The sequence below is a fragment of the Perognathus longimembris genome, chromosome 1 (genome assembly GCF_023159225.1).
Source record: "Perognathus longimembris pacificus isolate PPM17 chromosome 1, ASM2315922v1, whole genome shotgun sequence".
NCBI lineage: Eukaryota > Metazoa > Chordata > Mammalia > Rodentia > Heteromyidae > Perognathus > Perognathus longimembris.
The window spans coordinates 160,825,424-160,848,789 of NC_063161.1; the positions used below are offsets into that span (position 1 = coordinate 160,825,424).

At 61.5% G+C, this 23,366-nt stretch overlaps 1 protein-coding gene across 1 annotated transcript; it reads right to left on the reverse strand.

Moving 5' to 3' along the window:
• Positions 1 to 8,073: 8,073 nt before the first annotated feature.
• On the reverse strand, positions 8,074 to 15,019 carry LOC125351119 (ficolin-1-like). Its single transcript, XM_048345844.1, has 9 exons — positions 14,938 to 15,019; positions 13,666 to 13,779; positions 11,779 to 11,832; positions 10,773 to 10,808; positions 10,374 to 10,406; positions 10,119 to 10,246; positions 9,655 to 9,784; positions 8,909 to 9,043; positions 8,074 to 8,401 (listed from the first exon to the last, which is right to left on the reverse strand). The coding sequence occupies exons 1-9, from the start codon at positions 15,017 to 15,019 to the stop codon at positions 8,154 to 8,156; spliced, it is 960 nt and encodes a 319-aa protein (XP_048201801.1). The 3' UTR covers positions 8,074 to 8,153.
• Positions 15,020 to 23,366: the final 8,347 nt, after the last annotated feature.

Here is a 23,366-nt window from a genome sequence, read left to right on the forward strand (position 1 = left end):
AGTTGTCCTCTAGAATTTTCTTCTGCATTCTCACACTTAGCTCCATGACCCATTTTGAGTTGACTTCTATACTTGGAATGAACATTTTTATTCCATATCCAACTGTTTCCAGTACCACTTGTTGAAGACGTATTGTTCTCTAAATTTCCCTTGGGCTTTTGTCAAATAGCAATTTCTTTATCTGCGTGGGTCTCCTTCTGAATCTATTGAGATGGATCGATTTATCTCAACTGAGCTATTTGTCTGCCTTCAGATCAAGGTCATGTTGCTGTGTTAATGTTCTTTTATAACAATGCTTCAAGTCATGTATACTCTTCCAACTTTGTTCTTTTTTTTCCTTTGCTATTGTAAAACCTGTGCTTTTACATACGAATTTCCCATTATCAACCTCAGTTTCTACAAAAAAAAAAGCCTGCTGGGATTTTGATTTGGACTGTACTGTGCCTGTAGTTCTAGTTGAGGGTGACTAGGCATTCTGATATTATTGAATCTTCTGACCTATAAACTAGGTCTTTATTTAGTCACATCTTTAATTTTACTCCCTAAATATTTTGTCATTTGCTGTGCATATGTGTTGTACATATTTAAGTAGATTTATCCATAGGAATTTTAATAGGAATTTTAATGCTGTTATAAGTGGTGGTTTATGTTCATTGACTGCACTCATTGCCTGCATTTGGAAAAAGAATTGAGTTTTCTGCACTGAGCGTGTATCCTGCCATCTTTCTAAATTCACTATTTATTTGTTTGTTTGTTCATGTGGTACCAAGGAATCGGACCCAGGGCCTCACCCACGTCAGGCAAGCATTCTACCACTAAGCCACATTGCTAGCCCTAAGTTCACTTTTCGGTTCTCGTTGCTTTTGAACAGACTCCGCCAGCTTTTCTGCAGAGGTCATGATGTCAGTCTTTCTGGGTGAACGAGTGGGCGCGGAGTGCCGAGCGGGTCTCTTCTCAGCGCAGTGCTGGACGGGGCGGCGGTGTGCCCTCCCCTGCCATTGACGGGTCCCGACAGCCTCGGCGTGACTTGGCTGGGGACTTGCGTCGTGTTGAACACGTTTCCTCCTGTGCTGACAGAGCCCGGGTGTCCCCAGGGTCCTGGCACCTTGCTGTTGGCAATCTTGTCAGGCTCCTTGTGCTTGGGTGTAGACAGGACCCAGGACTTGATTCTACCCAGCAGATGACAGATGCTGCCAGGTGTGTGTGTGTGTGTGTGTGTGTGTGTGTGTGTCCCCGTGTGTGTGTCCCCTGTGCACGTGACCACGTCACACAACAGGTAGCTCCTGCCTTGCTGGCCTTGTTGGAGTCTGGCTGGTGTCTCTCCCTCCCCTGTTGGATTCCAGACAGGAAGGAGCCTCGTCGGGGGAGCCTGGGAGCTGGCAGGAAGCCATTAGGACCAACAGGCCTCTCCCAGCCAACACCCAGCCAGAGCGGGACTGGGCTCTGGGAGATGCTGAGTGGGCTTTGATCCTGACCCTCGGGCCGCCGAGCTCCGAGGACGGTGGCCCCGGCTGCTGTCCTGATCCCCCTGGCTCTTGACCACGCAAGCCATGAGGCGGTGGCAGGGCTTGAACTCAGAGCCTGGGTGCTGTTCCTGAGCTCTTTTGCTCAAGGCTAGCATTCTGCCACATTGAGCCACAGCGCCCCTTCTGGCTTTTGAGTAGTTGATTGGAGATGAGAGTCTCACTGGGACTTTTCTGACTGAGCTGGCGTGGAACCGTGATCCTCAGATCTCAGCCTTGGACTACAGGCGTGGGCCACCGGCTCCCGGCTTTCAAGCGAATTCTATTAAGCTGCCAAAACATGTTGATGTGTTGTGTGGCAACAGGAAATTCATACGGCTCCCCGTTGCTATGCGCGGATCTGGAATGGACAGCAGCAATTGCGAATGCTTTCCTGCTTCTCTTGTGAGGATTCTACGGTTTCTCTTTTTTCAGTCCAGTAGGATGAAGAATTGCACTGTTTTTGCAAATGATAAAAAAAAACAAGCCTCTCGTGTCTAGGCTAAGCTTCACTTTCTGGAGATAAATTCTTTTTACATGGGGTATTCGGTTTGCTAGAACGTTGCTTGGGATTGTTGTATCTGTGTCCACGAGGGGTATTGGTGTATAGTTATTGTTTTTCTTGAGGAGATTTTTGTCTCATTTTGGCCTCAGGAGAACATTCGCTAGCCTTAGCGAATGAGTTGAGAAGTAGTTGTGACCTTTCTGAGTTTTGGAGACTGTGGGAAGAAATTGCTATGACTTTTTCCTTCCCTGTCTTGTATTCTTCTCCCTGGAAGGCACCTGGCCCAGCGGTTTTCTTGGTGGACTCCATTCCACTGATCCACGTGTCTGCCTTTGCAATAGTGTCACATGATCTTCATAAAATGCCTTGATAATAAAATAAAGTCTTAGCTATAAAGCCAATTTAGTTTATACAGGTAAGATTGTTTGAGCTCTGGCTTGCTTGAGCGATTTTGGTAGTTCAGGGAAATTGTTGTTGAATTTATTGTCACAAAATTGCTTATAACATCCCTGAACATTCCTTGTAATATCTGTAGACTAAGTAGAGCTATAATCTGCCTTTTCCTAGGAATAATACTTTGTGTTTTCTCTCTGTCTTTCTGTCTCTCTGTCTGGGACCGTCTGTCTGCTGTCTGTCTGTCTTTCTCTTTCTTGTCAGTCTGGCTAAAGTTTGTATATTTTATGGACCATCCCCAAGAAACTGCTCTAGTTACATTGATTTTTCTCCACTGTTTTTCTCTTTTCATTTCTCCTCTTCGCTTTGGATTAAGTTGTTCTTACTTTCTAGTTGCTGGGGCGGAAGCGGAGAGAGGAAAGGGGGTTTGCGTTCCTCTCTCTCACACGTACCAACTGCTGAAATTCTTGCCCCCTGTTACTGCTTCGGAATCCCCACAGGTATTTTCCTTTTACCGTGATTTAAAACCCTTTCTCCTTTTCCCCTTGCTTTCTTCTGTGCGCGGTGCATCACCACTTAGAAGGGAGTTATTTAGGAATCAGACGTTTTGGAGGATTTCCCACAGACGGGAGATCTCTTCTGGTTTGATGTCTGACCGGCCCCACGGTGGTTGGAGGGCCTTTGCCGCGCCGTGGAATCTGCTGAAGGCTCTTGTTTCTGTGGCTGAGGAAGGATGTGTAGCAGACATCTTGTTTCTGTGGCTGGGGAAGGATGTGTAGCAGACATCTTGTTTCTGTGGCTGGGGAAGGATGTGTAGCAGACATCTTGTTTCTGTGGCTGGGGAAGGATGTGTAGCAGACATCTTGGAGCCACACCTGTTGTGGGAAGCACCAGCCTGGGCCTCCCCCCCCCCCCACAGATTCCCAGCCTGGGCCTCCCATCAGAGACGCCCTGGCCACCCCCGTGAAGGGACACTGGGCTCTAGTGCTTTCCTTTTGAGGTGTTTTATTGGAGATGGTGTGTGTGTGTGTGTGTGTGTGTGTGTGTGTGTGTGTGTGTGTGTGCTGATCCTGGGGGCTTGGGCGTAGGGCCTCACGCTTGGGCTCTGCTCCTGTCTGAGCTGCGCCCCTTGGCCCTTTGTGCACGGGTCGTTTTCGAGAGCGGCTCTTGCTCTACGCCGGGGCCCCCCTGGGCCGCGTCCCCCACATCCCTGGAGACGACAGGCGTGCCCCACGGCACCCAGCAACCCGGGGGTTGAGATGGAACTGTGGGAACGTGTCTTCTCCGCTGGCTTTGGGCCTCGCGGTCCCCCATGGCCGCGCCCCGCGTAGCTAGGATTAGAGGCCTGGCGAATTCTGTTTCTCTCCTCGCGTCGCTAGGGGGTGGAAAGGGCCCGGGGCATCTCACCCCAGAGAGCCCGTTCCGCATCCCCCGTCCTCTCCACAAAGGCAGAGTTCTGAAGTTACGATTCGTGTGGTGAAGGGGCGTCGGGCAAACGCCTCCGAAGAACGCCGCTCACTCCTCAGGCGCTGGGTTGTTAGCGCGGAAGGCAGAAATAAACAGTTAAATACAGACACGTTTTCAGTCTGTCAAGCTAGACGGTTTTTTTTTTTGAAGTGTTGTTTTTAAAAGTTGCTGAACTGCACGCGCAATGAAAATAAACTTCATAAACACACCACTTACGCGTTGCTGTGACTCGGTGTGTGTGTGGGGGGGGGGTGTGTTGGTAAGCTTTGCTAAGTGCATTGGTATTAAGCTGGCGCCTCGGCGTCCTGCCCGCCCTGGGCTTCGTGGGGAGGGGTCTGGGCGGGGTGGGGGTCAGGCCAGTGTGGGGCGGATCTGTGCTGCACTGCGGGGCGCGGGGTCTGCCTGGGAGCCCGCCGCCAGGCCGCCTTCTGGAGTCCGCCGGGTCCCCCCTTCCGGCTCTCCCGAGGGCTCAGCTTCTCGCTCAGCTCCGCCGCCACGTCCTCCGCCTATGGCTCCTCACCCACTGGCTTGTAGAGAGGAGGTCGGGCCGGCACTGAACTGCGATCCTCCTCGTCTCGCACGGAACTGGAACCGCAGGCCGCCGAGGGCCTGGCCGGGAGGGGTCCTCCCCCGCCCCGCTGCCGTTCGCGGTGCAGCGCCGCGGAGCCCAGGCTGCTCCTCTCAAGGACACGGGAAGGTCGCCTTTCTAGGTCTGGCGGGTGCTGCCCCGGGGTGGAGTTTGGCCAGCGGGGTGTTCACAGGGGTCGTAGCGTCATCTTCCAGAGCCGATCCCGCAAATCCTCCACACCCCCTCCCGACAGGGATCCCCAAGCCTCCCGGACAAACTACACCCCAGAGCAGGGCGGCCACGCGGGGACTCGGACGGCTCGCGACGGCCGCCATCGTTCCCACAGCCCCTGCGGAGCTCGGGACCGGGAGGGGGCGCGCGGGACTACTGCCGCGGGGTCCCCAAAACCTGGCAGGCAGCCCCGGGAGCATCCTGCGCAGGCCCCGGGAACGAGCTTGGAACAGGGCATCTTCATGGTGCCTGCTTATTTTTCTTGGCTCGCTGGCTAGGTGTTTGGAGAAGAAGAGGAGCTTAGCGGTTTGCAAGCAGGGATAAAACGCCTTGAAGGCTCCAGGAATCCGAGATCTCGCAGGGAGGGAAAATGTCAGAACATTTTCAGACTCTCAAACAGTGAGAGATGGGGATTTTTCAAAGTCTGCGAACAACAAAGACCAGCAAATATTTTTTAGCAGAGTGACTCAGCCCGGTAGTGCAGATTCCCTCCTGCCTGAGCCTGGGAGCTTGGAGGAAGAGGCCTCGGGCTGATCGCCACGGGACATGGGTGCGAGAAGAGCGAGGCTGGAGTTGAGCAATGTCTCAGGAAGAGACCGGGCCCTGCCTCGCAGGCACACAGAGAACTCCCACTGCCGTAGCCTGGAGCCCTGGCGCCGCCCACTTCCGCTCGCCCCCCCCTCCCGGACTGGACACAAGCAGGCTTGAGGTTCACTTGGCCATGGTTTAGCCAAGACCCTGAGCTGAGACCCTGGGTCTGGAAGGTTCCACGGGATGGGGAAGAGAGGCCAGATCCAGCTCCCCCGCCCCCCCCCCCCCACCGCCATCCCAGGCCTGAAACCCCGCGGGCGGTGTGCCAATCTGCCGCCTACCATGTTCTTCAGAGGCACGAAGACGCTCTGTTGTCTTTGTCACCATGACTAGTCACCCAGGCAGATGGGTGGGGGTGGCCACCGGCAGATCGCCGGAGGCTGGTGGGAGGCCGGACACCCGCCACCACCCTACCATGTGTGCCGGTCCCCGGGAGAGATCCGGCACACCAGGGACGGTCTGAAACGCCCATCTGCCCCAAGGTGGTGAACAGGGCGCAGATGCCCGGCCAGTCTCAGAGTCAACTCGCTTAAGCACGGAAGGTGACACCAGGCCGAGAGAGTGGAGGCTGGGAGCAGGTGCTGAGGAACCGTGCATCAACCCACACTGAGAAAGCAGAACTGGGGTCTGACCCGCCCTGGGTAGGCTTCCTGCTAAAGAGACAAGCAGCTCTCCATTCTCCTAGAAGAAGAAAGCAAAAGGACCGGGCTCACGTAGCATAACATGGTCCAAGACCGTATAAAAGATGGGATCAAGAAAACATAAACAAGCCAGCAGGGAAAGGGGATCAGCCCCCCCCCAACCCCAGCACCACCCAGGGTTAGGGGTAGCCAGACGCTGAGGCAGATGACCTTCAAGCCACAAGGTCACACGCTTGAGTGGATAGAACGTTCTCCTCAAAGATCTCTGAGCTGGAAACCGGAAACCAAGGTGAGCTGCAGAATGGAGCATTTCAGTGGGAATAAACGTTTCCTCACAGCAGGAAATAAGAAGCTACGCCTCCTTGAGAGGGACACGTGCGGTCCGCTTTCCAGCAGAGCCGAGCGCAAATCTGCGAGCTGGACCGGGTCCTGGGGCTGCGGGCGCAGTGTGGTAGTAGAGCATTTGCTTAGCATGCCTGATCCAGGGCGCCGAGAGGATAGCAAAATAAAGAGAGAAGGATGTGCCAAGAGGAAAATGCGCACAGTTCCACCACGTACATGAAACGAGGCAAAAGAGACATTTTCAGATCACAGTCAGTAGGCAACATCTACCACCCAGAGGCCTGCATGTAGGAAAGAGAGGCTTGGCAGACAGCCAGAACGTGGTCTCAGGCTGAGAAGAAGATGCAGGAAGGAGTACCGAGCCGCACAAAGGTTAGACACGCAGACCGAGTGTGCAGAGCGGCCTCCTAGGGGTCAGAGGACACGTGTCCGCCTTCGACCGGGGAGGCTGTCTACACAGCTCCTTGACTGATCTCTCCCCGGGCTGGGGCTCTGGTGCAGGGTTTGGCCAAGATCAGGGCTGGACACGCAGCAGCACTTCCCCGCCACGGAGGGCAACGGATGGGCAGGAGGTTGGCGTGAGCTGTGCACATGCGACTGTTGCCGGCTTGGCTGTGGCCACTCGTGTGGCTTGCGACGGTGGCCCGGCCTTGTGCTGACACGGGCTGCCCCTCTTGGGGGTCTGAGGAGCACGCCGCGGCACCGCCTTGGGGGTGTAATTTGCACGTGCCTGGTAGGTAATCAGAGAAGACGTTCACAGATGTTGTGGCCCTTTAAAAAATTAGAGCATGGGAAGGTATGTATGTGTAAATATATTGGGCCTTTAACTAGATATATTGGACAAGGTCTTATGAAGGTGTCTGTGCAAATCACTGCTCACACACACACACAGGGCGGAATACTATCCAGCTGTAAAGAGGGATGAGGTTAGGAATGGGCCTGGCAGGCAGCACATGAAGTGAAGGGAGCCGGGCCGGGGAGGGCGGACGCGGCACGCATGCTCTCTCCTATGTGGATTCCACAGCACGTGGACACGGACACCTGTGCACGTGTGCATGTGTGTTGGTCGATGTGCGTGTAGAGTCACGATGTGTGTGTGATCCGTCCGACTGACGCGTGGCGCATGCGCGTGTGAATCGCCTTCCGGCCACCGACACGGCTTTCCGCAGGATGGAACCTTAGGGAGTTGTAAAGGTTGTTTCTTGTGTAGGATGTAGGCGTTCATGGGAGGAGACAGACCAACGGGGGGGGGGGAGAGAAGGCACACGTAGGCAAACTGCTTTGTAAACACCCGTGAAATGGGGCAAGGTAACGAGACGAGACTGGCTTCGGAAGAGGGGGGGACTAGGAGAGTGTGGAGCGTTTCATTGGATCACGCGTGGCGCGTGTCAATGAGCGCGTTCACGTGGACCCTCCTTGGACAACTGATTGATGCAATGATGCTAGGAGCAGCGGGCTGTGTGAAGTGCGGTGGGCGGGTACAGAGGACGCCGGGAGACCAAGTGAGGACAGCGTCTCCAGGCAGTGGTACCCGGCAGATTTGGGGGTCAGAGGCTTCTGTGCCAAGTGGCCTTCCAGAATCTTCCTGATGGCCAGGGTCCGCTGCAGGTGGAAGTGTGGGACGCACAGAACACTGGTGTTCAGGAAACACAGAGGGAAACGGGAATGGCTCGTGCGTCAGAGGGCAATTTTATTGGAAACCATCATTGTCCCCTGCTGAGAAGATGGGTAGGTGGGGACAGTGGCATTGGTGCTGTGGGTGTCCCGGGCAGCGGGGCGGAGGGCTGGGGAGGGGGAGCAGAGGGTGGTAGGTAGCTCGGGCGGCGAGGTCCCTTTCTCAGCCGGAGACACAGACCCAGGGCTTCGGATGCAGAAAGGGATTCCCGCCGGATTCCGCTGTGGGGTGCTGGCGGCTAAACGGGCCGCACCTTCATCTCCGACACCTTGTAGCTGTACTTGTATCCTTTCCCCGTCAGCCAGTTGACGCCATCCGCATAGCTGTCGTGGGCCCCGCGGTGGTAGCGGCCGTTCAGGTTTGCCTGGTGGCAGTTAGCGTACCACCAGGCCCCGTGGTAGAGCTCCGCGCAGCTGGCAGCGCTCCCGTCGCTGTCCCGGTCTTTGGTGGAGAAGGGCACGTTGTTGTGGAACGCCAGGGAATCGCCTGCCCGGAGAAAAGGCGGGTTTTACACACGCGAGAGGCCGCCGGCCCGCCGTCCAGCCCGCCTGCCCTGCCGGGGAGGAGACCCGCCCAGGCAAGAATCCCGCCACGATGGCCTCCTTTCCCCAGCATCCGTCGCTCGCTCGAGGCTCCCCGGGTCTTCCGGCTCTGCGTCTCCTTCCCCGCAGCGGCTCCCCTCCTTGCGGCTCCCCTCCCTGCGGCTCCCCTCCCTGCGGCTCCCCTCCCTGCGGCTCCCCTCCCTGCGGCTCCCCTCCCTGCGGCTCCCCTCCCTGCGGCTCCCCTCCCTGCGGCTCCCCTCCCTGCGGCTCTCGCGCCCGACGCCGACGTCTTGATGCCAGGGATGAGTTTCCTGCCCACGAGCCGTCCCCCCCCAGCCCCACCCCGGCCGGCCCCGCCTGCCCGCTTCCTTCCGCCCCCGGTGCCGGGAGGCGAGCAGCTCCCGCCCCCCTCGGAGCCCCCACCCCAGGCCCTCCTCCCCGACCCGCTCACCCGCAGTGCCCTCCTTGAAGTCCCCCAGGACCAGCTGGTACTTGTCGTTCTCCCCCAGGACCTTGAAGGAGTTGTAGGTGGCGAAGGCCCTCTGGCCCTCAAAGTCCTCGAGGTCCACGCGCAGCTCGCTGGTTCCTGCCCGGGACGTTCGAAGGCTCAGCCTCTGCGGCTCGGGAAGCGTGGGGGGGAGGAGGGGGGGCGGGGGGGGGAGGGAGGGTCGCGGCTGTGTTCTGCGGGGGCTTGGAAAGCCCTGTGGGGTTTTCGGGGCTCCCCTGCGGTGCTCCGGGCTGGGTCTGGAAGCCGGTCACGGCGGACGCTGGCCGAGGAGGGCACTGGCTCCGCTGAGGGCTGCCGGGCACCAGACCGGTGGTGCGACACGTTGGTGTGCGTGTGTGTGCGTGTGCGTGTGTGTGCGTGTGTGTGCGTGTGTGCATGTGCGCGCGTGTGTATGCGTGTGTGTGTGCACGTGTGTGCGTGTGCGCATGTGTGTGCGTGTGCGCGTGTGTGCATGTGTGTATGCGTGTGTATGCGTGTGCGCGTGTGTGTGTGCGTGTGTGTGTCCAGGCCGCTGTGGGCCCTGGATGCCAGTGGGCGAGACTGGCCAGACTCCTCCCCGCTGCCCGCGTGCTCAGATCCCGACGTCCCGGGGAGCCCCAGGGGTGCGTGTCCTGGAGTGGCCGTGCTGGGCTGATACTCAGACTCGAGGCGCCCCCCCCCCCCCGCCAGGCTGGTCTGCCTCAGCTTACCCTGGGAGGTCAGGGCCTGGATGTTCTCGTTTCCCAGCCAGAACTCGCCCTGCTGACTGCCGAAGCCCTTCTTGTAATCAGCCCAGTCTCGAAAGAAGTCCACGGAGCCGTCCATCCTGCGCTGGAAGACCTGGGGCGGCGGGGGGCAGGGGAGGGGGGGGTCGGGAGGCAGGGCCTGGCTGAGCCCCCCGCACTGGACCCGGCCCCACACGGGAGCAGAAGTCTGTGGCGTGGGAGCTCCGGGGCCGGGCGCCATGGGCTCAGGGAAGGTAGGCAAGCAGCCCAAAGCCCCCTGCGGGGTGCGGGGCCCCTCCAGGCCTCCCTACGGCCCCCAGCTCCCCAGTCCTCAGGGAAGGAGGGGCTGGAGGGGCGGGCAGGACATCACCCCATCTGTTCTCAAACCCGGCCTCCGGGCGTCCCGGGAGCCTGCCCGCCTCCGCCCCGGGCCCCTGGCGGACGCTCACCGTCCAGCCGCCGCCGTCGGTGTCCATGTCACAGAGCACCGTCAGCGGCCGGCAGTCGGGCAGGAAGATGGTGTGCCAGCCCGTCAGGAAGTGGCCGCGGGCGAGCAGCTCCTTGCAGTTCCGCGGTCCTGCAGCCGGAGCGGGGAGTGAGGAGGGCTGGGAGTGCGGGGGGGGGGGTGGGGGGGCGTCTGGGAAGGGGGGCAGGAGCACCTGCACGGGTGGGGGAGGACTCCGGAGGGGGGTAGGGGTGCTCACCTGTGGCACACGTCTGAAATGGCGCGGGGTCACCTGTGTGGGGACAGAGAGGACACGGGCCGTGTGTTTGAGGTCCCCTCCCCTGTCCGTGTCAGCCCCAGATGCCGCTTCGTACGGAAGAGACCATGGCGTGGGGATCGGGCCAGCTCACCCCTCCCCGCCCTGGGTCATTCCATGGGCCCGGCCGCCGCCTGGCCCCTGTGCTGCGGTGAGCGCTGTCACTCCACGCGCACTGCCGGGCCCCCGCGGGCCAGGCCAAGCCCAGACGCTGCCCTGCTGCCCGGCACAGTCAGCACTGGGGTGTCTAGGTCTGTCTGCGGACACTTGGCCTGAGGCCCCCCAAGGGAGGGCGCGGGGTGTGGCCGAGGCCCCCGGGGCCCCCCGAGGCAGAGGGCTCACCTTTCTCTCCACGAGGCCCCTTCTCTCCTGGGTCTCCTGGAGGGAGCAGAGAGCAAGATGTCGATTCCAGAGCCTCTGAGGGGCCCCGGGACCGCCGTGGCTGCCCTCCAGCCCGGCACAGTCAGCCGGCTCCGCCTGGCCTTCTCCAGGATGCTGAGGCTGGTGTGTGTGTGTGTGCGTGTGTGTGCGTGCGTGTGTGTGCACGTGTGTGTGCGTGTGTGCATGCATGCCTGTGTGTGCCTGTGTGCACGTGTGCGTGCATGCGGGCTTGTGCGCGTGTGTGTGCGTGCATGTGTGAACGTGTGCGCGCGTGTGTGTGCGTGCGTGTGTGAGCGTGTGTGCGCGCGTGTGTGTGTGCACGCTCCGCCTGGTGACACTTGGGATGTGACCCTGTGCCCTGACCCCGCAGTTGTTATCTGAAGACGGGACAATCGACTCTATCTTAAGAGCTTTATAACCTTTGCTTTTGCTAATTCTGCATTTTTATCTTAGAAGCAAATAAGCTTCAGTGCGTCAAGATTTCAAACAACCAAGTGTCCTCCTGGACACAGGACTGTGGTCTTGGCTGAACCCTGAGGGGAGGGGGGGCAGGTGCTGGGGTACATCTCAGGCACTGGGGTGTCTAGGTCTGTCTGCTGCACGGTGGACACTTGGCCTGAAGCCCCCCAAGGGAGGGCGCGGGGTGTGGCCGAGGCTCCCGGAGCCCCCCGAGGCAGAGGGCTCACCTTTCTCTCCACGAGGCCCCTTCTCTCCTGGGTTTCCTGGAGGGAGCAGAGAGCAAGATGCTGATTCCAGAGCCTCTGCTGGGCCCCGGGACCGCCGTGGCCCGGGCCCAGCTCTCAAGAGCCGGCCCGGCCTGGGGAGGGGGGGGAGCAGCCAGCGGGGGCCTCCCACCCACTGAGTGCAGGGTAAGACCCCGGCCCTCCCAGGCTCGGTCTCCCCACCCCCTGGTCTCTACGGCGTCTCAGCATGTTTTCTTGGAGTCTCGGCTCCATCATGTCCTTACCTTTGGGCCCTAGCGGTCCTGGCTTTCCAGGGAGTCCTGGGAGACCTGGTTCTCCTGTAAATTCCAAACACGTTTCAGCTTCTGCCACTGGCCCTAGCAGGGGCCATAGCAGGGCTGCCATTCTAAGGCCCAAGGGGGGGGGCATTGCCGGCCAGGTCCCCAGTCCCCGAAGACGCGAGCCAGCACCCCAGCCTCACTGCTAAGCACCCCACCCTGCCCAGCACACACCTCTCTCTCCGGTGGCTCCCGTCTCTCCACCGCGTCCTTACCTCTGGGCCCCAGCGGTCCTGACTTTCCGGGGAATCCTGGGGGACCTGGTTCTCCTGTAATTCCAAACACGTCTCACTGTGCTTGCCGCAGCCGGCGCAGACTCCTGAGCCCCCACGCCAGCTCCAGCGAGCGAAAGGACGACTGGCTGTGCTCGGCCTCGGGGGGCCTTGCATGGCAGTGACAATGGCGCAGGGCCACAGTCCCCAACCACGAGCCCAGGGCTGGTGCAGGGTGTCTGCCTGGTGCCCACTTGCTCTCAGACTCCACTTCCTGAACAGCCTGGGGGCTATGATGGCCTCCCAAGGGGTGGACTGTCCAGCTAGGGCCGGTCCTGTCCTCAGAGAGCCTCGTCTTACAGCAGGGTCCCTGTGCGGGGAGGAAGTGGCCGTGTGCCACAGCCAAGGCCAGGACACGGGAGGGAAGAGGAAGAGGCCACACGGCCCTTTGCGTGGAAGCCACACCAGAAGCCGTGAGGCTCCCAGCCCAGTGCTTGCCAGGGACCCCGGCCGAGCACAGAGACGGTCACACCAGCCGGCCCAGGCAGAGCAAGCAGCGGTGAGCGATCAACTGAGGAGGCTCAGGCCTGGGCAGACTGCCTTGAGTCACACTGGTTGGAGGCCATCACGTTCTGGCTGGGTGTGAGCTGGCTGGGGTGTGAGCTGGCTGGGGTGTGAGCTGGCTGTGGTGTGAGCTGGCTGTGGTGTGAGCTGGCTGGGGTGTGAGCTGGCTGTAGTGTGAGCTGGCTGGGTGTGAGCTGGCTGGGTGTGAGCTGGCTGGGGTGGGAGCTGGCTGGGGTATGAGCTGGCTGGGGTGGGAGCTGGCTGGGGTGGGAGCTGGCTGTGGTGTGATCTGGCTGGGGTGTGTGCTGGCTGTGGTGGGAGCTGGCTGGGGTGTGAGCTGGCTGGGTGTGAGCTGGCTGGGGTGTGAGCTGGCTGGGGTGGGAGCTGGCTGTGGTGTGATCTGGCTGGGGTGTGTGCTGGCTGTGGTGGGAGCTGGCTGGGGTGTGAGCTGGCTGTGGTGTGAGCTGGCTGGGGTGTGAGCTGGCTGGGTGTGAGCTGGCTGGGGTGGGAGCTGGCTGGGGTGTGAGCTGGCTGGGGTGGGAGCTGGCTGGGGTGTGAGCTGGCTGTGGTGTGATCTGGCTGGGGTGGGAGCTGGCTGGGGCGGGAGCTGGCTGGGGCGGGAGCTGGCTGGGGCGGGAGCTGGCTGGGGTGTGAGCTGGCTGGGGTGGGAGCTGGCTGGGGTGGGAGCTGGCTGGGGTGTGAGTTCACCATGGTGCTGGCTCCCCTGAGCCTCTGTTTCGTCTCCTGAGACAGGTTGAGATGGAAATAGAGAGCGTGATTTCCTGCTGGAATGTGGAGGGGCCATTCAGAGCTGGGGTGGGGCTGGCATTGGGTCAAGGGCCAGGCAGCAGAGCTACGAGGCAGTGCACTGTGTTTCCAGAGGCACCTTGGGTCTCCAGGGTCAGCTCCTGTCACTGGCCCTAGCAGGGGCCATAGCAAGGCTGCCATCCTAAGGCCCAAGGTGGCGGGGGGCATTGCCGGCCGGGTCCCAGTGCCCGAAGACGAGAGCCAGCACCCCAGCCTCACTGCTAAGCACCCCACCCTGCCCAGCACACACCTTTCTCTCCATTGGCTCCCGTCTCTCCTTTGGGCCCTTCGGACCCCGGCAGTCCGGGACAGCCTCTCAGAATGCTGAGCTTGTCGGAGTTCCCCAAGCCCACCACCTGCACGTCTGCGAGCAAGCACAAGTGTCCAGTGAGTGAGGCCGCCCCCCCCCGGGCCTGAGGACCCTGCACAGCCAGACAGCAGGGTCGGGGTCCTCGGCTGGGGAGGAGGTCCAGAGGCAGGTGCTCTGTGCGGGGGACTGTCCGTCCTCAGTCCGTCCTCAGGAAGGCGGCGATGGAGGGCGGAGCCCGGGCCGTCCAGGCCGCCTGCTCAGCAGGGAGCCCCAGCCCCGAGGTGCCCTGTGTCCTCAGGCGGGGGGCTGAGCCCTCAGGGCCGCTGTCTCCCCCTTTCCCAGTGGGGATAATAGAGACCAAGCAAGGAGTTGGTTAGAAAACGCAAGTTATGGACGCTGTTCTACAGTTCGTGGCCCTTTGAAGGAGCTTTGTACACAGAGGGCACCTTCCATAAATACTAACAACCCGACCAGTCGCTCACTGCTGCCATCCCAGCCACTCAGGAGACTGAGATCTGAGGATGCCAGTTCAAAGCCAGCCCAGGCAGGGAAGTCCAAGCCCCAGGACTGACACCATAAAGTTAATAACGGCAGTGACCGTGGCTCGAAGCCCAGCCGTGCAACGGGGTGGATGGTGGATGGAGCGTTTCCTCCCGCAGACCTTGGAGAGCGACTGGGAGGGGTGGGGATGAGCCAGGGACCCAGAGCGCCGTGGTGCCTCCGATTCTCCTCCCTCCAGCCTCCTCCCCCTGGAGCAGCCGTGACCGTGGGCTGTCTCCCCCACCGACGTGCAGCCCTTGGCTTGTCTGCGTGGCCCTCAGGAACTGGACTCTGCGGGGCGAGGCTCGCAGACAGAACTACACTGCTGCCCAACGCCCAGCGGAGTGGCTTTAGCCGCTCAAGCGACCCCGAGAGCGTCCCCCCCACAAGAAGACGAAAGGAACCAGCAATGTTTGCTCCCCTCTCAGCAGCAGAGACGGGAGCCCCCCGTGAGGTCCCCCGGGGCCGGACCACAGGCCGTGGGGACCGAGGCAGCCCTGGCCGGTGACTGCTCCCGACCACGAGCAGGCCTCCGGCTTCCCGTACCTCCGTCTCCACCCCGGATGGAGCGGAGCCCTTGAGTGTCCGCGAGAAGACGTGGTAGCAGAGCCCTCACTGGCCAGCCAGTGGCTACTCACCACCCGTGGGGGACGAGAAGAGAGTCTGGCTCACCTGGGCAGGTGTCGGCAGCCTGGATGGCCAGATCTTTGATGTGCAGGGCACAAAAGAGCAAGAGAGGGAGTCTTAGGGCCATGGTGGTCCGGACCCGCTCGGCACCCGGTCCTGCTTGCTGGAGCTCGGCTCTTATATACAGGGCCGGCCGGGGCAGCCGGACTTGGCCTGGCTGCCGTTTCTCAATCCTGAGGGATCACTCACTTCCGACTTTGTGTCTGTTATCCAACAGGATGTGAAGCCATCGCAGAGCGCATCTCCCCCCCCTCCCCCCGCCCCGGAGGGGAGGCCCTCTTCCTGCCGGTGCTGCCTGGGCCCAGAGCTCCCCAGACCCACGGGCCACGATGAGCCCTGGCAGCCCAGCCCCACGATGGGCCCTGCACCCGTGGCCTTGCGCGGGCCGAGGACGGCTTTGCTGGGAGAATCTCTAAGCTCTCTCGTCCCCCAGACCCGTCTGGGTGAAGCAGTCTGGCATCCTCAGCAGGAGAGAATAGGTTTTGAGTACCTATTTGGTCCAGAGTGCCACTTAGGTCCTGAACACTCTCTGCAGCCCCGTGGGAGGAGGAATGTATCTGGAATTTACGGGTGGAGAATGGGAGCCCCTCGTGCGGTGAAGCCCAGACTCTGCACCCCGGCCTGTCTGCGGTGCTGTGCACGGGAGGCTTACGGCACGCGAGGCCGAATTCCCCACGCCGAGCCCGTCACTCACGCGCTGCCCGGGCAGGCCCTGGGCCTTCTCCAGGCTGGGGTGGCGGGAGGGGGGCCGGCCGGGAGCAGCTGGGCTGCGATGGGCTGTGTGTCTGGGCCAGTGCATGCGGAGTCCCCGGGAGGAGAGGGGCACGCAGGGCCGGGTCCAGTCTCGCACTGGTCAGGGTGCGTGGCTTGGGGCTCTGGGGCGAGACAGCAAGCAGATCACAGATGGCAGATCACAGACCGCAGATCACAGATGGCAGATCACAGACCGCAGATCACAGATGGCAGATCGCAGACCGCAGATCGCAGATCGCAGATCACAGATCGCAGATCGCAGACTGCAGATCACAGACCGCAGATCACAGATCGCAGATCACAGACCGCAGATCGCAGATCGCAGATCACAGATCGCAGATCGCAGACCGCAGATCGCAGATCGCAGACCGCAGACCGCAGATCGCAGACCGCAGATCACAGATCGCAGATCACAGACCGCAGATCGCAGATCGCAGATCGCAGATCGCAGATCGCAGATCGCAGATCACAGATCGCAGACTGCAGATCGCAGATCGCAGATCGCAGACCACAGATCACAGATCGCAGATAGCAGATCGCAGACTGCAGATCGCACATCGCAGATCGCAGATCGCAGACCGCAGACCGCAGACCGCAGTTCGCAGACCGCAGTTCGCAGACCGCAGATCGCTCGCAGATCTCCAGGCCTGCACCCCCGCCCCCCGCGCTGCTGAGCCTCATGGTGGCTACCATGTTGGCTATGGCTGATGCAGGAACGACGCCCACTGGGGCTTGGTCGGGACAGGGAGAGGCAGCGCGTCTCTCTTCCTGAACCCGACACCCCCGGGCACCCCCGGCACAGTGCTCGGCCGGTCTGCGCATCGTCACCATGGCCGCGGGAGCTGGTTCGGGAGAGAGGGCGGTGTGCAGACAGACAGAGCTGTAGCAGGACGGGCGTGCCGCAGGTCTGCAGCCGCCGAGAGCACCGGAGCTGCGCCCTGAGCGCGGGGCACATCCAGAACGCGGCCTCCGCGGCCGGGACTCCACCGGGAGGCTCGTCACGCCCGCCTGCCAGCCCTCGGCGCCCGGTGGGCGGCAACACAGGAATGTGGGCCACGGGCAAGGCAGAGACACGGCTCTTGCTATTTTCAGGAGATTATGATTGGCTATGTGGAAAATCCAGGTGATTTTAAAGATAAAGGATGAAGATGAGCAAGCTTAGCAAATGCCAAGTGCGTTTCTGAAGCATTCACCACGGATGCAGGCTTGGTCTCCTATGTGGAAGCTAGATGGAGTATACGCACACACACACACACACACACACACACACACACACGTTGACTAAAGGATGCTATACTTAGCAGAGGAGTCCAGTGGTGTAACTCTTTCAAATGACTAACAGTTAGCAAAATAGATTCTAGGAGGCTGAAATAGGTTTGGAGGGAGAGGGGGGTGAAAGGTCGCACAAACGGAGGAAGGGAGGGCGAGCGAGGGCAGTCGTTGTATTCAGCACACAGTACATAAAAGCTGAGCCCTGTAGCTTGAGGGTGGAGATCTACGGAAGGGCTAACATTGACCAAGACGATACATTGGACCTGTAACCTGACTTCGAGAATGGAAGCCCCTTGGTACAAGTACTTAATAATAGCACGTAAACATTTTTAAAAAATATCCATGGAGAAGGAAAGAAGGGCAAGTTACACTTCTTCAGCGGCTACACCAAAGCCAAGTCCCTATGGGCGAATTTCACAAAACGCAGGTGGGTCTCCCGAGCGGGAAGCAGTCCAGTGGGCTAGACGGTGGACGGGAAGGCGGAGGCCTGGACGTCCACGATCACGGAAGTCTTCTCCACACTTGCGGATACCGTAGACCTTCGTCGTACTTCCGGTCAGCCTCCCACGCTGTGACACTGGACAGGGCGAATTAACAACCCATGCACGAGCCCAGATACTCTTGAGCAGGGATGAAGAACAGTGCTCCACCCACACCAGAAGGAAGGGGCCGGGTCGCATCACAAACCATCAGAACAAGCCAGACCCGCGCCAGTGTTTGATTGATAACAGCGTTGCCTGAACAGAGCAACGGGGGCAAGAGTGAACTTTCCATCCACAGCACACACGGCCATAGCTATATTGAGAAACAAGAAGTGAGACCTGACTTTCATCGTACCAAAAAACAAAATCAATGCTAGGGGAATGTTAAACCCCAACTTGAAAGGTAATACCGGTAGCTTTAGATTATGTTCTAAGATATCAAATAACCCCCGAGGTATTATACACAGGACAGAAAATCACTAACCGTGAAGGGAGAGATTACAAATGGGCACGGAGATGAGAGCGGGGTGTTCTTCCACACAGAATACCGAGAGGGTGAGGCCAAGTCCTACGGGGCGGAGGGCCATCGCCTCGCCCAAGTGGCAGGGCTTTGCTGGGGACCAAGAGCCCCCCGGATCACCCTCCTTCAGAAGGTGGGAGGGTGGCGCCCACACACACTGAGGCCAGGTCGTGATTTCACTAGTCACTGAGCGAGAGCAGTTAAAATCACAACCACTCGCTCAAGGGCTACAACTGTTCAAACCCGCAAGTCGCGCGGGGCTTCGAGGGGGCTGTGCAAGGCCCTCACACCACTGCCACGTGGGTTCAAGACCAGCGAGCTCTGCAGGCAGCGAGCAGCCCAGCTCAGCTCTGCTGGGGGGGGGGGGGGGGAGGAGGGAGGAGGGAGGGGGGAGGGAGGGCGTCCAGCCCACACTGGGAGTAGCCCAAATGTCCATTCCGTGCAGAACAGCCTGTTGTCTGGGGGCGTTCGTGCTGGGGATAAAATAGACACACGGGACAGAGCCGGGGATGGCAGCGGGGTGCAGAAGCCCTGTTGGAATTTGCAAGCGCAAGGAGCACGGCGGCAAAGAAGGCCGTGTTAGAGCACGCTCGGCGGTGTGTTGCCTGCGTTTGGGTGGAGCGGGCAGGGCTGAGCCTCGGGGTGGAGGTTGCCTACTCCACGCGGAACTGCAGAGAAGGCAAGCAAGACTCCGGGAAGCACGGGCGCCCCTGCTTTGCCGCTGGCAGAGCGGCCGCGCACCCGCGTGCTCGCTCCGCGTTCTGCTGCACGCTCTGCGGCAAGAGCTCGCTGTCGCTTGTCTGGACCCGCGGGTGCGTGGTGTGCAAGGGGGCGATCGTGCTGCAGGAGGGGGCGGCTCGGCGCGGGGCGGCCCAGGCCCCCCAGCAGGCGACTCCCAGTCAGACGCGGGAGCTGTGTGTCTGTGGAGTACGACGCTCACTCTGTACCCCTCCTCCCAGAACCACAAGCAGGGCGACCGTGGAGCCGGTGCCACATGTCGGATACAGTCAGCATGGGGCCAGCTCTGGGCCTAGCATGCCCTCCTCCCCAGCGGGTCCTCTCTGCTGGCCGCCATTCTCCCTCCTGGCCCTGAAGTCCTGGGGGAGGTGAGGGGGGGGCGGTGGCATGGATGGACCTGGCTGGGGTCCTGAAGTCCTGGGGGAGGTGGGGGGGGGCGGTGGCCTGGATGGACCTGGCTGGGGTCCTGAAGTCTGGGGGAGGCGGGGGGACGGCTGGCCTGGCTGGACCTGGCTGGGGTCCTGAAGTCTGGGGCAGGTGGGGGGGGGGCTCAGCAGAGTCCCTGAGGCACCTGGGCTTGGCTCTGAGGACAGTCTGCGTGTGGCATTTGTACACGGGTGACGGTGCCTGCCAAGTCCAGCCGAAGCCCAGGCAAGGGATCGGGGTCCCCTTCCTGTCCATTTTGCTCGTCGCCTCTGTGTGGGAAGGAAGCCAGGCTGAGTGGAAGGACGCCAGCAGTGCCCCTGCCTGTGGGGTCCCTCTCTCCAGCCCAAGTCTCCGCCCCGTCCATCCCGCGTGTGGGTGTAATCCCCGTTCCCCCAACCCCGGGGCCAGAGGCACCCCCCTTCCCCCTCTGCCTCTGCTGCTGCCCGCCGCCTGGGGCACGTCCGCTCCTTGCTGGCTCTGGGGTGGACAGGGGAGCTTGTAACTGACAGAGCTGTGGAAGTCTCACCTCCGTCACCCCAAGACCTTCCTGTTCCCCTCCGGGAAGAACCCTGGCTGCACCCGGCCACCGGTCGTCCTCTTCAACCCCAGAGGCAACGCGGAAGGGTGAGGTGCTCAGGAGAGAGGGGGACGGGCGGCTGCGTGGGAACGCCAGCCCCACTGCAGAAACACGTCCACACCGCCCGCTCCTCATGTCCACACCGCCCGCTCCTCGTGTCCACACCGCCCGCTCCTCGTGTCCACACAGCTCCTCGTGTCCACACCGCCCGCTCCTCGTGTCCACACCGCCCGCTCCTCGTGTCCACACAGCTCCTCGTGTCCACACAGCCCGCTCCTCGTGTCCACACCGCCCACTCCTCCTGTCCACACAGCTCCTCGTGTCCACACAGCTCCTCGTGTCCACACAGCTCCTCGTGTCCACACCGCCCGCTCCTCGTGTCCACACCGCCCGCTCCTCATGTCCACACAGCTCCTCGTGTCCACACAGCTCCTCGTGTCCACACAGCTCCTCGTGTCCACACCACCCGCTCCTCGTGTCCACACAGCCCGCTCCTCGTGTCCACACAGCTCCTCGTGTCCACACAGCTCCTCGTGTCCACACAGCTCCTCGTGTCTACACCGCCCGCTCCTCATGTCCACACCGCCTGCTCCTCGTGTCCACACAGCCTGCTCCTCGTGTCCACACAGCCCGCTCCTCGTGTCCACACCGCCCGCTCCTCGTGTCCACACCGCCCGCTCCTCGTGTCCACACAGCTCCTCGTGTCCACACCGCCCGCTCCTCGTGTCCACACCGCCTGCTCCTCGTGTCCACACAGCCCGCTCCTCGTGTCCACACAGCCCGCTCCTCGTGTCCACACCGCCCGCTCCTCATGTCCACACCGCCCGCTCCTCGTGTCCACACCGCCCGCTCCTCGTGTCCACACAGCTCCTCGTGTCCACACAGCTCCTCGTGTCCACACAGCCCGCTCCTCGTGTCCACACAGCCCGCTCCTCGTGTCCACACAGCTCCTCGTGTCCACACCGTCCGCTCCTCGTGTCCACACCGCCTGCTCCTCGTGTCCACACAGCCTGCTCCTCGTGTCCACACAGCCCGCTCCTCGTGTCCACACCGCCCGCTCCTCGTGTCCACACAGCCTGCTCCTCGTGTCCACACAGCTCCTCGTGTCCACACAGCCTGCTCCTCGTGTCCACACAGCTCCTCGTGTCCACACCGCCTGCTCCTCGTGTCCACACAGCCTGCTCCTCGTGTCCACACAGCTCCTCGTGTCCACACAGCCTGCTCCTCGTGTCCACACAGCCCGCTCCTCGTGTCCCCACAGCCTGCTCCTCGTGTCCACACAGCCTGCTCCTCGTGTCCACACAGCTCCTCGTGTCCACACAGCCCGCTCCTCGTGTCCACACAGCCTGCTCCTCGTGTCCACACAGCCTGCTCCTCGTGTCCACACAGCTCCTCGTGTCCACACAGCTCCTCGTGTCCACACCGCCCGCTCCTCGTGTCCACACCGCCCGCTCCTCGTGTCCACACAGCCCGCTCCTCGTGTCCACACAGCCCGCTCCTCGTGTCCCCACAGCCTGCTCCTCGTGTCCACACAGCTCCTCGTGTCCCCACAGCCTGCTCCTCGTGTCCACACAGCCCGCTCCTCGTGTCCCCACAGCCTGCTCCTCGTGTCCACACAGCTCCTCGTGTCCACACAGCCTGCTCCTCGTGTCCACACAGCTCCTCGTGTCCACACAGCCCGCTCCTCGTGTCCACACAGCCTGCTCCTCGTGTCCACACAGCCTGCTCCTCGTGTCCACACAGCTCCTCGTGTCCACACAGCTCCTCGTGTCTACACCGCCCGCTCCTCGTGTCCACACCGCCCGCTCCTCGTGTCCACACAGCCCGCTCCTCGTGTCCACACAGCCCGCTCCTCGTGTCCCCACAGCCTGCTCCTCGTGTCCACACAGCTCCTCGTGTCCCCACAGCCTGCTCCTCGTGTCCACACAGCCCGCTCCTCGTGTCCCCACAGCCTGCTCCTCGTGTCCACACAGCTCCTCGTGTCCACACAGCCTGCTCCTCGTGTCCACACAGCTCCTCGTGTCCACACAGCCTGCTCCTCGTGTCCACACAGCTCCTCGTGTCCACACAGCTCCTCGTGTCCACACCGCCCGCTCCTCGTGTCCACACCGCCCGCTCCTCGTGTCCACACAGCCCGCTCCTCGTGTCCACACAGCCCACTCCTCGTGTCCCCACAGCCTGCTCCTCGTGTCCACACAGCTCCTCGTGTCCCCACAGCCTGCTCCTCGTGTCCACACAGCCCGCTCCTCGTGTCCCCACAGCCTGCTCCTCGTGTCCACACAGCCTGCTCCTCGTGTCCACACAGCTCCTCGTGTCCACACAGCTCCTCGTGTCCACACCGCCCGCTCCTCGTGTCCACACCGCCCGCTCCTCGTGTCCACACAGCCCGCTCCTCGTGTCCACACAGCCCGCTCCTCGTGTCCCCACAGCCTGCTCCTCGTGTCCACACAGCTCCTCGTGTCCCCACAGCCTGCTCCTCGTGTCCACACAGCCCGCTCCTCGTGTCCCCACAGCCTGCTCCTCGTGTCCACACAGCTCCTCGTGTCCACACAGCCTGCTCCTCGTGTCCACACAGCTCCTCGTGTCCACACAGCCCGCTCCTCGTGTCCACACAGCCTGCTCCTCGTGTCCACACAGCCTGCTCCTCGTGTCCACACAGCTCCTCGTGTCCACACAGCTCCTCGTGTCTACACCGCCCGCTCCTCGTGTCCACACCGCCCGCTCCTCGTGTCCACACAGCCCGCTCCTCGTGTCCACACAGCCCGCTCCTCGTGTCCCCACAGCCTGCTCCTCGTGTCCACACAGCTCCTCGTGTCCCCACAGCCTGCTCCTCGTGTCCACACAGCCCGCTCCTCGTGTCCCCCACAGCCTGCTCCTCGTGTCCACACAGCTCCTCGTGTCCACACAGCCTGCTCCTCGTGTCCACACAGCTCCTCGTGTCCACACCGCCCGCTCCTCGTGTCCACACCGCCCGCTCCTCGTGTCCACACAGCCCGCTCCTCGTGTCCACACAGCTCCTCGTGTCCACACAGCTCCTCGTGTCCACACAGCCCGCTCCTCGTGTCCACACCGCCCGCTCCTCGTGTCCACACCGCCCGCTCCTCGTGTCCACACCGCCCGCTCCTCGTGTCCACACAGCTCCTCGTGTCCACACAGCCCACTCCTCGTGTCCCCACAGCCTGCTCCTCGTGTCCACACAGCTCCTCGTGTCCCCACAGCCTGCTCCTCGTGTCCACACAGCCCGCTCCTCGTGTCCCCACAGCCTGCTCCTCGTGTCCACACAGCTCCTCGTGTCCACACAGCCTGCTCCTCGTGTCCACACAGCTCCTCGTGTCCACACAGCCCGCTCCTCGTGTCCACACAGCCTGCTCCTCGTGTCCACACAGCCTGCTCCTCGTGTCCACACAGCTCCTCGTGTCCACACAGCTCCTCGTGTCCACACCGCCCGCTCCTCGTGTCCACACCGCCCGCTCCTCGTGTCCACACAGCCCGCTCCTCGTGTCCACACAGCCCGCTCCTCGTGTCCACACAGCTCCTCGTGTCCACACAGCCCGCTCCTCGTGTCCACACAGCCCACTCCTCGTGTCCACACAGCTCCTCGTGTCTACACAGCTCCTCGTGTCCACACAGCTCCTCGTGGCCACAC